This window comes from Vanacampus margaritifer, chromosome 1 (genome assembly GCF_051991255.1).
Source record: "Vanacampus margaritifer isolate UIUO_Vmar chromosome 1, RoL_Vmar_1.0, whole genome shotgun sequence".
Classification (NCBI taxonomy): domain Eukaryota; kingdom Metazoa; phylum Chordata; class Actinopteri; order Syngnathiformes; family Syngnathidae; genus Vanacampus; species Vanacampus margaritifer.
Window position 1 is genome coordinate 4,824,029 of NC_135432.1, and position 16,877 is coordinate 4,840,905.

General features: G+C 42.3%; 1 protein-coding gene and 1 long non-coding RNA gene across 4 annotated transcripts in view; one reads left to right on the forward strand and one right to left on the reverse strand.

The window, feature by feature from the left end:
* Positions 1-16,877, reverse strand: part of nav1a (neuron navigator 1a) — a 121,958-nt gene that overhangs the window by 2,622 nt on the left and 102,459 nt on the right. Inside the window, exons 10-30 of one of the 3 annotated variants that reach the window (XM_077567932.1) lie at positions 13,440-14,196; positions 10,802-11,320; positions 10,501-10,542; positions 10,229-10,380; positions 9,833-10,015; positions 9,224-9,276; positions 9,060-9,083; positions 8,843-8,920; positions 6,712-6,795; positions 5,898-6,006; positions 5,693-5,814; positions 3,706-3,890; positions 3,470-3,632; positions 3,202-3,394; positions 2,981-3,069; positions 2,800-2,895; positions 2,554-2,725; positions 1,085-1,350; positions 874-1,025; positions 734-805; positions 277-482 (exon numbers count right to left, since the gene is read on the reverse strand). In XM_077567932.1, the coding sequence (XP_077424058.1) occupies positions 277-482; positions 734-805; positions 874-1,025; positions 1,085-1,350; positions 2,554-2,725; positions 2,800-2,895; positions 2,981-3,069; positions 3,202-3,394; positions 3,470-3,632; positions 3,706-3,890; positions 5,693-5,814; positions 5,898-6,006; positions 6,712-6,795; positions 8,843-8,920; positions 9,060-9,083; positions 9,224-9,276; positions 9,833-10,015; positions 10,229-10,380; positions 10,501-10,542; positions 10,802-11,320; positions 13,440-14,196 (3,717 nt within the window). Of the gene's footprint in view, positions 1-276; positions 483-733; positions 806-873; positions 1,026-1,084; positions 1,351-2,553; positions 2,726-2,799; positions 2,896-2,980; positions 3,070-3,201; positions 3,395-3,469; positions 3,633-3,705; positions 3,891-5,692; positions 5,815-5,897; positions 6,007-6,711; positions 6,796-8,842; positions 8,921-9,059; positions 9,084-9,196; positions 9,277-9,832; positions 10,016-10,228; positions 10,381-10,500; positions 10,543-10,801; positions 11,321-13,439; positions 14,197-16,877 lie in introns of all 3 variants that reach the window. The other 2 variants (XM_077567936.1, XM_077567924.1) reach the window with 2 other exon arrangements.
* Positions 11-3,090, forward strand: LOC144053497 (uncharacterized). The gene is made up of 3 exons (XR_013294446.1): positions 11-400; positions 892-1,010; positions 2,902-3,090. It is a non-coding gene; the product is annotated as an uncharacterized LOC144053497 (long non-coding RNA).

A 16,877-nucleotide genomic window follows, 5' to 3' on the forward strand; every position in this document is an offset into this window, starting at 1 on the left:
ACATCACAGTTGCTCATGTCTCAGGTAACAACCAATCACAGCTCAGCCTCAGAAAATAGGTGAGCTCTGATTGGTAGTTGCCTGAACCCTGAGCAACATTGACGTCATCTTCAGTCGATAGCAAGTGGCAAAATGGCCGCCGCCTGAGATGGATAAAAACTGCCTTTTTTCTTCCTTTTACTTTCTTTCAAGGGCCAATTTGACCTTCTTCAGTATCAAAGTGGACTAGTTAGTGTTTTTGCAAAGCTCGAAAATCTTCATCAAATCAATTCTTACCGATGAGGAAATCTGAAGTGCTGTGTTTCTCCAAGAACGTGTGGAGGTGGTACCAGAGTTGCGGGACCCAGTCCAGAACGCAGAGGAGTTCCTGGTGCTGCGACGCATCGTGCTCCTTCTTCTGGTAAGCTTCCACGACTTTGCGGTGGAGGTACCTCAGGAGAAAGCCGTTGGCTGGCTCCACGTTATTCGAGAAAGGAAGCATCCTGCGGCCAAAGGCGGCAGACGTCACAGGTGGCTCAAATGCGCACATTCTTCGCTTTAAGTGGTAAAAGCAGATGCACTGATGCTTTTATTTCTTTAGCGTAAACCTGATCGATAAAACCCCCAAATTTAAAAAAAAAAATTTTTTTTTTCAAATTTTTTATTTTTCTGGAGATAAAACCAAAACATTTATGTATAATAAATCTGATAGTCTTAATTGTACTGCAGATGTTTTTGGTGACTTGGCGCTCACCTGAAGCTGATGTGCAGTCCGTGGTTGGATAACATCTTCACAGGCTGATTGGTCGTTCCGATGATGTACGGACTGAAACGGCCGCACAAAACGTGATCAGCTCACCAATCGTACTTCCTTGGCCAAACGTTACGACTCACCATTTATGATACTTGCAGGTGAGCGCGCCGTTGATGAGCTCGGTGACGGCGGCAGCGTCACTGATGTCGTCGATGATCACGACCAGCGGAAGCTCGCCGCCGCTCTGTCGGTCGATCTGATTGGCCAGATTGGACAGGTACGATTGCAGCTCCTGTGGGTACGAATAACGATGAGGTGAAGCGTCCTTTCCCGCGTTCAACCATCAGCTACCTTTTGCGTCTGCCGATGCATGTTGAAGGAGACGGCGGCGCCGCGGCCCGCCAGGGAGGGCTCGCCGCTGCCTCCGGGCGAGTCGTTGCGGTTGCGCTGCAGGAGGTAATGGGCCAGACGCTGAGCCAAGTAAGACTTCCCGGTGCCGCTGGGCCCGGACAGGACCAGACGCCGGTGCTTGAGCAGCAGGCTGATGTAGTGCAGCATCATGGGCTTGGGAATGAGAGTCTGGAACACCAGGGAGTCCACACTTTGCGCTTCAAGACCTGACGGATACATTTGAAATGGAATCGACCTTTGAAACTGACATCCAGAAGGGAAATACTTAAAGAAAAAATCTAAATGCGTAAAACCATAATTCATGTCGATAAATTAGAAAGCTAATTCTTAAAGTGTGGGTAAGTGAAGAATTGAATAATTAAATGTTTATTGTTGTGATGTTCACTATAACAACAACAACAACAATAATAACAATAATAATAATAATAATAATGTATCAGATTTATATAGCACTTTTCTGGACACTGAAAGACGTTTTACAATGGATACATGCATAATGTTACAGTGGACTAAGCTTTTTTTAAATTTATTTTTTTATTATTATAAATCCGGTAAAGTACATATATCTTCCTCTCAAACACAAAAAAATCAATACCTTGATAAATTAAAGTACAGTATTACACAAAACTAAAACAAAAGTCTGGGGGGAAAAAAATAAAACCAAATTGGGTCAAAAATGCGACGGGCCCAGTTTTGCGTCGGTTCAACTTTGACCCAATTTAATTGGGTTATTCAATCAACCCAAAAAGTTGGGTCAAATGAATAACCCACAAATCAACCCAAAAATTGGGTTGCTTTGTGGGTGAATAATTTAATTTGACCCAACTTTTTGGGTTAGTTGAATAACCCAATTGAATTGGGTCAAAATTGAACCGGCCCATTTTCTTGAGTTATTTAACCCAAAAAGTTGAGTCAAATTAAATTAATAATTCACATAGCAGTCCAATTATGTGGGTTGTTTTGTAGGTTACATATTTGACCCAACTATTTGGGTTGATTGAATAACCCAATTGAATTGGGTCAAAGTTGAACCGACACAAAATTGGGTCCGTCGCATTTTTGACCCAATTTGGTTAATTTTTTCCCCCAGACTTTTGTTTTAGTTTTGTGTAATACTGTACTTTAATTTATCAAGGTATTGATTTTTTTTGTGTTTGAGAGGAAGAGATATAACATTATGCATATATCCATTGTAAAGCATCTTTTAGTGTCCAGAAAAGTGCTATATAAATCTGATACAACATTATTATTATTATTATTATTAGTTTTATTTTTATTATTATTTTATTGAACATCACAACAATAAACATTTAATTCTGCAAAAAGTTGGGTTGGCCCCTTTTTGACCCAATTTGGGTTATTTCTGACCCAAATGTTTTTAGAGTGTGGTATACATGTGAGTTCCTAACCTTTCAAGGTGAGAAAGATGCGCGGCGGCCTGCCACTGAGACATCGATAAGGTGACATGTGAGGTTTGTCTCCTCCAATCACCCTCAGCGCTCCCTGGCTCAGCTCATACATGTGCAACGAATCACAGTTCAGACCCAGGCTGGCTGTTGGGTCCACTTGAGTTAGGTACTCCTGCGTAAGAAAGACCCAAAATGAGAACACTCGGAGAACCCTACAACAGTGACGCACAACCTGCATGATCTTACTCTGAATGTCTTGGCTATCATGGAGTCCAGATAGGCCCATTCGGTCCTCTCGCCAATCGTCACGGATCCCAGGTAATGTTCTTGTTGTTTATGCTCCTACAGGAAGACAGGGGGTGCAATTTCTCAAATATTTCCGTGACTGCAAGAGGTAGAAATGAAGCCCATGAAGGTGTGGATTTACCTCAGCTGGATCTGTGAAGCAAACTAGCACTTGTGCACACACCTCGTCCAGCTGAGAAGGTACACCTAACATGTTGCCTGCAGACATGTCTAAACGACAGATGAGCAAAACAAAATCGTCAAAATTGAGAATTTCATCAGAAAATGATAAAAAAGGTCACTTTTATTTTTGCGTAGATGCTACTTTAAATGGGCCAAATACTGGATGTGTCTTTTACTTGCCTGGACCTTTACAATCATTCAGACTGAGGCTGAAGGACTTGGTGAGGGACATGGGCTGTCTCAGCGACGGTCCCAAGAACGAAGCCAAGCCCGAAGGCTGCGAGGCGGATGAGGTGGGACCACAGCCCAATGAATGGACCTGACTTCCGATTTTCAGATGATCGTTTTCTACCTTCAGCCCCTCCACCGTTGACTGCAATAAAAACAGCGTTGAAATAAAAGCAGAGAGCAAAGTCGTGTGGATCTTTTTTTCCGAGGCCAAGCGAACCTCCATGCTGTCCATGGCGTCTCGGAGCTGCTCCAGTTGATGAGCGGAATTTAAAGCCTCCAGTCGGATGTCTGTCAGCTCTCTCTCTTTCTCCCAGAGTTCCGAGCGCAGCTCCGACACGGCCCTTTCGTCGCCTTCCTCCTCCTCGGTTGTCCCCAAGGCCCTGCAGGGAACGCAACACACTCGTCAGGGGCAAACAACATTGACGTGGTCTCCCACAACCTTTCAAATCTTACTTAGAGGAGATGTCAGACGTGGAATTTTTGAGGGACAAAGACGAGTTATCTCCTGCATCCGCTCCTTCATGCAGCATCTTTGGTGAGTTTGGAGCGGAAGAGTCAGGAGTGACAATTTCTTCAATGTCCGAGCAGGTTTTGGTGCCTTTCTTGATGCTGAAGGCCTTGTTGAAGGAGCTTCTCAGCTGGAGCGGAACAGGACCACACAGAGACAGTCAAACTAACAAACGTGATGGAGGTTTGATTTATTTTATTCTATTTTGTTGTTGAGAAATTCCTGCTATTTGAAGCACTTTAATGCTACATTTTTATTTATACTACACATTGTATACTTTCAAGGGAAAATTCAACTCTGCTGTATATTTGTGTTGGACACCACACGGATGAGAACCAGATCACACATATAGTACAAAGGCATGCAAAGAGCGATGTCAGCGTGAAATAGGCGCACAAACAGCCTCTTGGGGTTGGTGCCTGTTTTAAGGGCACCCCAGTAGAATCCCGGAAGCAAACTGTCAGAAAACCCGGAAGCAAACCCATCGTGACCTACCAGGTCCAAAGCCAATGACTCAACATGTACATCATGTCATAATGCCAGCCATTAACAGAAGCAGGTCAAAGTTAGGCGGGCTTTTGTGGGGTGTGAAGAAAATAAATAAATAAATAAATATAGAATTATAAAATTATATCCACTGCAGCGCTGAACAACAGCCAAATCCCATCTCTGCATTAGGAACAAAAAAAAAAAGTGCGGTCTGTAACAATATGAACATTTCTAAAGCAGATACTTAGGAGTGATTAATGTTATATGTTGTTTCAAAAAAGTAATTAAATTAATTCGCCACAGTGTATGAAAAAAAATTATTTTAGTTGTAAATAGGTACAGCAATTTCTGGACAGTACTTTTTTTTTTAACTTGCATTCGACCCTGCGGCTAATACAAAGGTGCGGCTTATCCATCAGATCACAAAGGGGCGCACTATAAGGGAAGCGCAAGAGCGCCAGGCGGAGCAAAACAAACCAAGTGAGCTCAAATACAGTAGGAGAGACAGAACGAGAGCTGGATCATTTGCGCGCTCATTATGCGGGAACCCGGTGCGGTAACATTAAGACACCTGCGGCTTACAGTCGGGTGCGGCTTATATGTTTAACAAAGTCGAGTATTCCCCAAATTTAGCTAGCACGGCTTATAGTCAGGTGCGCCTTATAGTCCAGAAATGAGTGCAATTTATTAGTAGTAGTGGTCGTCTCCATGCATCATATGGCCCCCACCCTTTGGATGTGAGTGTCTCAACACCCCACCCATTTTTTTGTTGACAAAATGTCATTTTTAGTGTATGCCGTGGGCTGCTGAAAAATGGATGGTGGGCCGCAAAAGTTCCCCGAGGAATAGTTTGGACACCCCTGGTGTAAACTATTGCCAAAGGCAAATCTAAATACTTGTAAGGGGCCATAATTGCTATTTTTTTTTCTGATATTTGCAGAAAGACTCAACTGGCAGGGATTACTGTAACTACACTTAAAGGTGTATTCAAGGATCTTCCGGGTGGATCATCATAACGAATGGTTCTCGATCCTGTCAATCAATCTGACGTAACGATGTCGTGCGCGTTTGCTCCTAGCTGCGCATGCGCGCTTTGAGTGTTTGTAGCACGTAGCTCCTGAGCTTTCAGACTCTTACTACTTTGAAAATGGCTGGGAGCCGCAAGAGAACATCCGTCTGCAGAGACTGATGAAGATGATGATGACGTTCCTGACATTTGATAGGCGTTTTTCCCGGACGAGCACGAGAGCTGGTAGGATGGTCTTTCGCATGCGCATTTTTAAAAAAGTGACAAACTTCAACTTTTTGAGAAAATCCTTGAATACATCTTTAATAAAACTACAGTAATGCACTTAGTAAATAAAAAGAATTGCAGTACATAGAGTGGTCCGACTTGATCAAGTTGAGCAACGAGAGCCAGCAGGAAGCCGCATTGTTTCTTACCCAGCTCTTTTTCTTCTTCTTCTTGGCATCCTGGTCCTTCAAGCTGCCTACACTTGACAAACTGGTCAGACTGTTGAGGCTGGAGAGGCTTTCACACGAGTTCTGGCGACGAATACGCAGGTCTGAGGAAAACATGGGAAGAGCGATCGTCATCAGGCAGATGTTCAAAAGGGAGTCATCAGAATCACAAATTTGATTTCTCCACCTTTATCGTTATCTGGGTGGTTTAAGGCGCCGTGAATAACGGCCTGCGCTTCATCATTTTTGGCCTTCAGGGCTTCGATGGTCTCCCGCAACTCTATCAGTTCAGTGTCCTGCATAGAGGGAAAAAAAAAAGAAAAGATTCCTGTAGGAGGAGGAATGTCTGATGTTTTTGTGGGAGCAGCGGGAAGCCAGCGAGGCTTGATCCTGAAAATGTGACTACTCTAAAGCTACAAAGAGTCCAGCCCCATGCGGTGCCGCTTATTGTGTGCTTAAGTCATCCACAGTGCACTCGAAACCTGCATCTGGCCCATCATCTCCTCAAGGTTAAAGAGAGCGTGCTCCTGGCTGAGCTGCACAGGTCAGTGCGCTGGCACCAACAACAAAAGCCGCTTCTGGAGCGGTCTAGACTGGGCCTTTCAGTGGAAGCAGCAAGGCATGAAAACGCCACGAGAGACTCCTCACATTTAAACACACAGCGGACAGCCCGCCCCTCCAGCTCGGATCGCTTTATTCACACTCGATGCCGTCCGTACGAGGGGAGAAGAATGTCGGAATGCGATGCGCACACGCAAACCGACCAAGGCTTCGCTGAGCTTTTTCTTTCCCTGATCCCCTTCTCGGGCTGCCCTGATCCCAAGTCACATTACGACCGCAGCGAGGGCCTCAAAGGCGCATTCCTCCTCGCCGCAGGCTGTCATTAAAGTCACATCGCTGCATGGCGGGAAAAAGGTGCTGATTTGCCGACAAGGCCATCAACACAGTGATGAAATGCAGCTGGAATTCAAACTCGTGAGTGTTCAAGTGTCGTTGGCTACCTTCTGTTCATGACTAAATGACAGAGTCTGCAGTCGGGTTGTCATCAGGGCAAGACTTTGTTCAAAGGCGGCCACCAGGTTCGCCTGTTTGAAAAAAAGACAAGAATCAGAATTCTAACGTCAAGAAGTTTCATCTGTGACATATTGTAGCTGTTTTGCAGAACGCCAAAATGTCAACCAAAACGTTCTCCCTCATGTCTAAACAAGGTCAATGTGTGTCATTTGAGAATTGTAGTTTTAATTGACAAATAAACTATATATCCCAAAAAAAGCTAAAACTAATAATAAAACTAATAAAAACTCAACTAAAATAAAGCATTTCCCCCAAAAATAAATACAAATAAAATGAACAAATTTGCTCTAAAAAAAAGAATTAAAACTAACCGAATTAAAAAACAAAAAAGTCAAAATTAAATAAAAACTAACTATAATGACGAATCCACAATAATTATAACCCTGCTAGATTCGTCACAGAGAGTTGGCCATTTTTTTCACTGCACTTCACTGAAATCCTTAATAGGGAATGCAGTCATCTATGTTTATAACGGTGTACATGGTAGGCTGAGTGATTATTCAATTTTATCAATCAATTTGAGTTTATTAGTCAAGCGTCCTTCTTAAGCAGCTTTCAAGCAAATAAATCACGTTTTATTTTAACTCTTTGACTGCCATGACGGAAGAGAACATGGCGACCGGTTGCAAGCGGCTCACGCTCGAGCAGTTTTTTTCAAAGACGAAAAGCATCGACCAACGCTAAAGAGCACATTGATGACGACGATGATCATCATCGATGATGATGATGGTGACTCCGAGGTTGGAAGCGTTGACGCGGCAGTACGACGTAGGGCGGAGCTAGATGGCTGAAGAAGCGAACAATGGGCGACCGGTTGCAAGCAGCTCACACTTGGGAATTTTTTTCAAAGACGAAAGGCATCGACCAACGCTAAAGAGCACATTGATGACGACGATGATCATCATCGATGATGATGATGGTGACTCCGAGGTTGACGCCGAAGTTGGAAGCGCTGACGCGGCGGCTATGACGACGTCATAAAGGTTCCCGCGCTAGCGATGCTAACACCGGAAAACGCGGAGCACAACCGAGCACGCTCAGGCGGACGTTCAATCGGACGACGAAGAGTGCCCGGAGTCCAATGCATATTCATCGGAGGAGTGGGTACAGTCTGCTACTTGCTATTCCCCGAATAAAAGGCCGTTAAGAAAGTGTAAGGTCTGCACGCGAAACGGACAATCGAAGTGAAACGTATCTGATGTGCAAATCCTGCTGCGTCTCCTTGCACGCAGGGCAGTGTTACAAAAAGAAAAACTGTATTTGAAACATCCACATAATTGTAAATAGTACCACAGTTGCACACATTTGTAAATAGTTTGCGAAATTGTTTTGTCAAATTGTTACACTGTTGAATGGAAATAAACGTATTTTGCAACCAAAAAACACTGTTTCATGGTTGGTGATAGCGTTTAACAGCAAGTAAAGCACTATTTAGGTGTTTGTGGCATCATTCATGGACAAAAAGAAGTGTACAATTCACTAGAGTGCATGAAATAACATCGTTTCACAAAAAGCTCTTTTTCTCTGCTTTTTGTTTCAAAACAGAGCATTTCGGTGAAACTAACCATTTTCTATTGTTGATTACTGAAGAACGGAATAAGGTAGAAACAAACTTTTTTTTTCTGATGAAAGATGATAGTCCAATCTTTCATTTGGTAGTATGTGTCAAGTATTTCCATAGACCAAACACAACATTTTCTGTGGACCTTGAAAGATCAGTCAAAATGCTTAAATCGGCTGGCACTGGCGACATCCCGTTTCTGAAAACGTCTGGCAGTCAAAGAGTTAAGGTCATATCGCCAGCCTTATTTCTTGGTCATATTAACTTCCTCCTAAAATGTACTTTTCAAATTGACTTTTATCACATCGCATCCATCAAATATAAATGACTTTGAAATACTGCAACTAACCAACAAGATACTAAACTCAGGAGTCTCTGCAATCTCTTGCAAATATGCGATACACGCCAGACTCATTTTAGCCATTCCTTTTTTTTCTTTCTTTTTTTTTTCATTTTAGCCATTCCAATTGAGTGGAATTCATCTCGAGGGAACTTACGTTGGCTGACAGCTGTGTAGTCAGGTTTGACACCTTTTCCTGGGACGACTCCAGCTCTCTTCTCAGCTTCCGGACTTGCTGAAGGGAAAACAGATTTGCTGAATGTGGCTCGTGTTCCACAGACACAATTACAACGACGGATGTGTAAAACGATAGATTTCTGCTCATCGGACAACAGGGAAGGAAAGTGACAGAGCAGCGGAAAAACAACACGCACCTCTCCCTGTATCCTTTCCTCTGCCTTTGGATGCAGTGGGAAGAAAAGTTGAAACGTTAGAGGAAGAAAGATTGTCAATGAGGCCGCAAGGAAGAGAGGACAGGGAGAAGAAGAAGAAGGGACTGATTTGTAGCTACCTGTGAATGAATGGCATTCCCACTCACCGACGAGTAGCTTGACGAGGCGTTGGACGCCAAAGAGATCACAGACCCATGAACTGAACACACAAAAAGGAAGGCAATTAAAATGTTACTGCGTTTATCTACACCTCTCACAAAGTTAAATATATTTGCTTTGGAGTGAAATTTTAGGATTAAATGTACTATAACCTTTAAAGGCAGTGGCAATTTAGACATTTGGAATTTTAGAAAATGTCTTTAAATTTTGTCCTGAAATTTCACCCAAAAGCCGAATGTCCCTAATTTTTTTTGTGAGTGACTGCCAGACGTTTTCAGAAAAGGGATGCCGTGGGTGCCAGCCGATTTAAGCATTTTTGAGTGATCTTTCAAGGTTCACAGAAAATTATGTGTTTGGACTATGGAAACACACATACTACAAAATGAAAGATTGGACTCTCATCTTTCATCAGAAAAAAAAGTTTGTTTCTACCTTATTCCGTTTTTCAGTAATCAACAATAGAAAATGGTTAGTTTCATCTCTGTTTTGAAAAAAACGTCTTTTAACGTCTTTGGCACTCCTCCATAGGATTTTACTAAACGTTATTTAACGTTTTTGGCAGTCAAAGAGTTAAAGACATCTTTTTGCCGCCTTACCTTCATCATTCAAATCTTTGTCTCTGAACGATCCGGAGTGAACCATTCCTAAACTGCGCGGGCGTTCCGCCAACGATAGCGTGCTTCCAAGTGGAGACGCCCCGTAGAGCTCAGGAGACACGTCTTGTGTTGGGATGCTGTTGGATCGAGTCATCCTTGGAGGTCCACCGAGCGGGCTTGGCGCTGGAAAGGTGTAAGTAGGGGGACGGGTCACGTCCCGCTGCAGTCATGCCAACGTTTGTATGCGCTGTACTGTACTTTTCAATTACCAGTCTGGCAATTTCAATCAAAACTGGGCATTTCTATCATCATGAAGGCAAAAATATTTCATAGAGGTTTGTGCAAACTGAGTTCATGTAAATATACGCACGTCTAAATGAAATGGACTTGACAAACCTGCACTGTTAATGGAGGCGCGGGTCAAGGACGTGGGCGAGGAGGACAGCATTGGAAGCGTGAGCGAGTCAGACATGCTCAGAATAGAATGAGAGTGTCTCCTCTCTCCTTTCTCCTTTCCATCAAACTCAACTTGCGAGGCACTGCTGAAACTACACAGAGAGAGGACAAAGGCAGAACTAACGAGTTCACAACCATTTGTGAAATGCATTTAAAAACATCCCTTATGCTTTTCTTTGCAAACAAGCCCACATGGATGTGTTTTAGCTTACCTTAAACCTTTCTTTGGCAGAGTGTTTCGGTCCTTCTGAGAACTGTGGGGATCAAACGATGACATTATTTAACCGGGAAGGCAGTCCAGAAGAGCTACTTTGTTAACCTTGAACAACAATAGTTATTTGATAATCCCCTTTTATGAAAAACCTGCACACATCTTCATTTAATATCCTATTTTGGCGAATGATTGGGACACGATGAAGATAATGCAGTACCGCAGTTAACCTCTAGATGGTGGTACATTACAACGATGTAATATTGAGGCTTTCAGGTTGCCTTCAATTTGTTTAGTCTCACCTGTCTGTCTCTGTCATGGACACTTTACTTCTAGAGCTCCAGCTAGCAGGATTGCCTCTGTTCTCATGTCGATCTTTGTCTCTGCACTCACTGGCGTTGTAACCTTTCACCAACTTCTCGCGCCCCCTCAGCTCTGAAGCCACGCTCATCTGGAAAGGCAGAGACTCCATGCTGCGATGCAGACCAGACATGCGAGGGTAGAGCAGGGGAGAGGTTCTCCCGGCGCTCCCCTCCACCCCGAGAGAAGTAACTTGCCGAGGCCCCAAGCCGATCCCTGAGCTGGAGAAGCAGGCTGAGGAGTTGACGTTGAGCAAAGGGGCGGGGCTGGGGCTAAGGCAGGGGCTAAGGCAGGGGCTAAGGCAGGGGCTTGTGGAGCGAGCCAGTTCTTGGAGCTTCGAGTAAGGGGGAATCTTTGGAGGCAAGGAGTCCTGAGCTCCGACGACTTCCAGGTTGTTGGAGTTCAGCTTGTCCAGATGGGAAATTGACGGAGGTTTCGTCAGGCTGCGTGAGCCAGACAGCCTATCGGCAAACAAACAAATGCATGGTCATACTTTTCAGAAAAATTCAGAACAATCTCCAGGAAATCAACAACTAATAGTATCAAACAAGGTATTTGCTATATATTTTTTTTTATTTACTCACAAATTTACTTACTCAGTGTGAAATCCGAGACCACACAGCCATTTTTTTCCCCCTTAGAGCTCAGTATTGTTCATTCGATTTGACATCATCATTGCTCTCCTTTTTAAAAAAAAAAATAAATTTAAAAAAAAAATGTTTTTTTTTCTTTCTTTCTCTTTTTTTTTTTTTTTTTTAAATATATATACATATATATACACATACACACACACACATATATATATATATATATATATATATATATATATTTTGTATGTGGGTGAGCATGTGCATGTGCATGTGCATGTGCATGTGCGTGCGTGCGTGTGCGTGCGTGTGTGTATTCATCAGTTCACCTAAAGCCCATTAAAAAAAAATCCCATACTAATAATATAATATAATAATAAATTGCCAAATGCAGAAACATCAATGTAAGTTATCACGATGTAGTGGCTCTCGCTAACAGACAGAATTAAGTAACCAGAATTAGGTTAAAAAATTCTATATACTGTACGTAGGCCATGTTTTGATATTTGGTTTTTATTTGAGGCAGATATTTTTCCCATTAAAATGTGATTTATGAGGAGGTTAGACCATTGGTCGATATTCAGAGTTTGTTTATTTTTCCCAGTTAACAAGAATTGTTTTTTTAGCGATAGTAAGGGCTACAAGTGTAGATTGAAATTGTTTATGTGGTAAGTCAGTTGTTGTTAGGTCACCTAGCAAACACAAGTTTGGAGATAAAGGTATCCTACAGTCCAAAATAGCGGAAAGTTTTTCTAAGACTTTAGTCCAGAAATACATAACCGGAGTACATAACCATAAAGCATGAACATAAGTGTCTGTAGTGTTTTGTAAACATTGGAGACAAATGTCGGAGTCTGAGAGTCCCATTTTCTTCATCATATATTGAGTAATGTATGTTCTGTGAATAATTTTATATTGGATAAGTTGTAAATTTGTGTGTTTTGTCATTTTAAATGCGTTTTCACAAACTTGAATCCAAAAGTCAGATTCCGGAGCTATAGACAAGTCTGTCTCCCATTTCGAGATGGGTAAAGACATTTTATCAGTATATGAAAGTAACTTATATATTTTTGAAAGTTTTTTTGTTGTTGTCGGAGAAAGCTTGTTAATATCTTTAGCTAAAACAGGCGACCACACAGCCATTTGACCACAAAGCTATTATTCTTTTGTATGAATATCGGGGTCGAGTAAGTCACCAGGGTTGTAAAGGGGCGGAAAATATTTTCATACATTTCCGGGAACTTTCAATGGGATGTTAAGATGGGGAATTTTTAGAAATATTAGAAACAGTTAACTATCCCAAACAGTTTTTCTTGCCGCAAAGACATTTTGAACAAATGTTGCAAAGATGTTCCCAAACAGTGTTTACTTGTGGCAAAACAGTTTTTCCTTAAAGAAATGGAGAATTTCCGACAAGAAAAACTGTTTGCAACTTTGTGCAATCCCTTAGGAACCCTGACGAAAAACTAACATTCGCTACGTGTGCAAACACTCGCGGCTCAGTGAGGTACTAAGCCTGTATCCTGCTGAAGGTTTGTGAGGGGAGCTGATACTGATTTTCCGTCAAAGTTTGTTCAAGGTTGCAAAAATATTCACCATGTTCTCCAACACTTTTAATGGACACTGACATTTTTTTCTTGTTGCAAGAGACAAGAAAAAACATAAACACTTTTGGTGAACGTTTGCGACCTTGAACCATTCCCAAACATTCGCTAAGAAATGCTATCTGCATGTGATTGAGGAGAGTACTAGCATTAAATCTGGCTGTTTTAGACAATATTATACTGCAATATATTTTCCCCAACTATATCGCGGGCCAACCTTCAATTTCTTTTTTTATTCCCATAAATTCCCGTTAATTCCTATCATTCCTGGAACTATGCAACCCTACTTGTCACTGCACATTGCTGGCATGTAGGAAGTAAATAATAACTTTCAGACCCTGATGATCATTTGGTAATCACTGGTTATGACGATGCAACATGTTTCGCACCTGTGTGTGTTGGATGATGTCAGATCTGTGCCCTTGCCACTGGGAGGTCTGAGCCCCTGCAGCCTCCCTCCGTTCTCTGACGCAGTCTGCGCTCGACTGCCCTTCAGCGAGCCACCTCCGCAGTCCGGGTCCGACACCACAGCTTTAGCTTTGGCTCGCTCCTTCTCCTTCTCTCTGTCGGTTTGATTGACAGGACTCAGGATCCCCCGGCTGCCCGTTTTACTCAGTCCTCCTGTTCCAGGTCCGAATCCCGCCTGCTCTTTGAGCCTCGGGCCCTGGAGAGTCATGCTGGATGGTTTGGTCAGGCCGGAGCCCGCGTCCACGGTGCTGCTCAGCGGACGCGCCGAACTGGGCCGGGTTAGAGTCAATGTACTTGTCTTGGCTGGGCGGGGCAAAGAGCGGTATTGGAGGGAAGTTCTGGCATTTGGAGACAAAAAGCCATTCTGGTCAGTGTTGGAGACATCCAGACTTGTCTTGCGTCCACCTGCTGCTGGTTTGACTGGAATACCAGATGTCTTGGGAATGTTACCACCTGAACTCACAGCAGGTGAACTGCTATTATTTGGGCTGGGCTTTTTGAAACCAAAGTTCCCTCCGGTTGATGGCCTGGCAAGACCTGATGGAGGTTTACGCTGCTCACAAGATCCGGTCCCGTTGCGCTGATCTTTCCCGGCATCGGAAGAAGAGCGCTGAAGACTGGAGTTTTTCACCGCTAATCGAGATTTGTCGGATGGCTTTCCATCTGTCTTCACTGTACCTTGAGAGGGGAAAAAAAAGAAAGACAAACGAGTCCATATTAGCAGATCGTATCTGAACCCCTACAAGTCTGTCTGCTGATGAAAACAAAACCCTGCCGGGACCGACAGACAGCGCAAAGACCTGACTCACAGCCAGCTTCATCTTCGCATGCACACTTACGCCTCTTTTCCATTCTGATCAACTTGAAAAAAAAAAGTCTTCTCTTTCCAGTAATGTCTAGATGTGTGTGTGTGTGTGTTACAGCTGCGGTGATCTGGTTGTGGAAAACTGCTGTTCACATTAGCAAAGCGTGTCTGCGGGCCGCTAACGTCCATGAAACGCTGTCAAACAAAACGTCTCCTTTGTTGTTGACTGAAGGAAAGGTACATGATTCAGCCCCACCTGTGTCCCTAATGGCAAATTAGTCAACCCGACATGAAAGTTACGATGTGAAAAATACTTTTAACGAGAAAAATGCAAGCTCGCGAGCATTGACCAATGAAAGCTCACAATGCTCATGATTTTTAATTTGTATCCAATGGGAGTTGTTATCGAGGTTTATATACAAGACATTAACACACTCAAAGAACTGCTGTTGAATGAGACCCACCGGCGTGCAGCCGCGGGCCATCTGGAGTCACTTAAGGGTATTTTTAAACCCACAAAACGCACACACACACACACACTGGGCCACACTCACGTTTCCCAGTTAATGGCGCTTATAGAAATATGACGCATCACGTTTTTTTTCACTTCTTCTATAAATGTAAAAATTGGCTTCATGTACTGTAAAGTTAATCTATTGGACGACCACAGGGTTGCACTTGCAGTGAGGATAAAGCTTGCTGACAGAATTAGGGTATACATATCAATTTGGACATAAACAAAGTCTGTTTTATTGGCACCAGCTGTGGGCAGCGTCGCACACAACTTAATAAATCAGGCATGCGAGACACACTTGCAAAAAAGAAGAAAAAGAAAAGATGATTCCGTTATTACATGAAGCAGTCTTACTTGTAGTGTCACAGTCTCACATTTATCTACTTAACAAGCAGCTTGGTGCTTGGCCACCATCACTTTATATATGCAGTGTTTGAGTGACAGAAATGATGACTTGCTTGAAACGGACACTTCCTGACACCCACTAACTATTTAGTTGAATACCAAGTAAGTTTGTTACAATAAGAGGTGATTATTTTTATTTTACCGTCACATGCCAGTCGGCTTATTGGCTGGATTCTGCAAAAAAAAAAAAAACTCATTGGACAGCTTGACATGGTGATGACTAATAAGGGAATATATCCTCTTTCACCGTTGCGAAATAAACTTGAAACACTCTATTTACTGGGGTGGGCATTTAATTAAATGCTCCTGATTGACTTTGGAAGGAAAATAGCTGAAGAGAAAAGAATGACTGTTATTAAATCATCAAGTCCTGGCAGCCAAATAGTGCCCTGCAATCAACTCCACAAAATCGTCCAGAACCTTTACTGCATTTTCTTTATTTTATTTTGAATACTGACACAGGCATTAACTCTTTGACTGCCAGACGTTTTCAGAAAAGAGATGCCGTGGGTGCCAGCCGATTTTAAGCATTTTGACTGATTTTTCAAGGTCCACAGAAAATTATGTGTTTCGACTATGGAAACACACATACTACCAAATGAAAGATTGGACTGTCATCTTTCATCAGAAAAAAAAGTTTGTTTCTACCTTATTCCGTTTTTGAGTAATCAACAATAGAAAATGGTTAGTTTCACCTCTGTTTTGGAAAAAAACATCTTTTAACGTCTTTGGCACTCCTCCATAGGATTTTACTAAACGTTATTTAACGTTTTTGGCAGTCAAAGAGTTAATCCATATGTGAAATCTGAAATGAACAGACTAAATTATTCATAAGGACTGTATTGGGTCAGCCACAAACATACTGTACATAATAAAGGGGTACAGACTCTGCAGATGGTCAATTCTTTTCTTGTTCATTTAATCACAGGATAGACCCGGACTGTCCCAGATTGGCACAGAACACCATGGCTAATATCCTGTTGCTAATTGATTGTGTGTGTGTGTGTGTGTGTGTGTGTGTGTGTGTGGCGTGCGCACATACACACGCCCAAACATAAACAGCACACAGATGACATGCTTAAGAAGAAGCTGCACAATCCCTAACATTTTATGACTTTTGTGCAAATGAGTGTGTTCATGTTGACGGTAGTGTGACGGGATCACTTTTAAAACCCCTGGGTGGTATTTGTCCCATTTTAGGATTGATGTAATTGATGTGTTATGTCAAAGAAAATGTACAGTATTGAAAAAAAAAAACCACACTAAGAAGCTAAAAAATTCCAGCAGATATTCACAATGTAAGGTTCAAAATGGCACCATGGGGTCATTTTTAAATTATTGCAAATGAGAGAGGGAGATTTATATCATGTTTCTTTATAAAAATGCCCGTTTTGGTCACATTGACTATAAAACATATATAATTTTTGATATAATATAAATCATTGTCTAAAAAAACATGCATAAAAAAATTCAGCTTGAATTCTGCATGCTGATTTTTTTGGAAGGTTCTAATTATGTCATATGAAATATTCCAATTTAAATTGAACAAAAAAAAATATATATACAGCACAATTCAGCTTTTATTGCCCATAGAGGTAATAAAAAAAAACAACTATATCTGTATGAATAAATCTA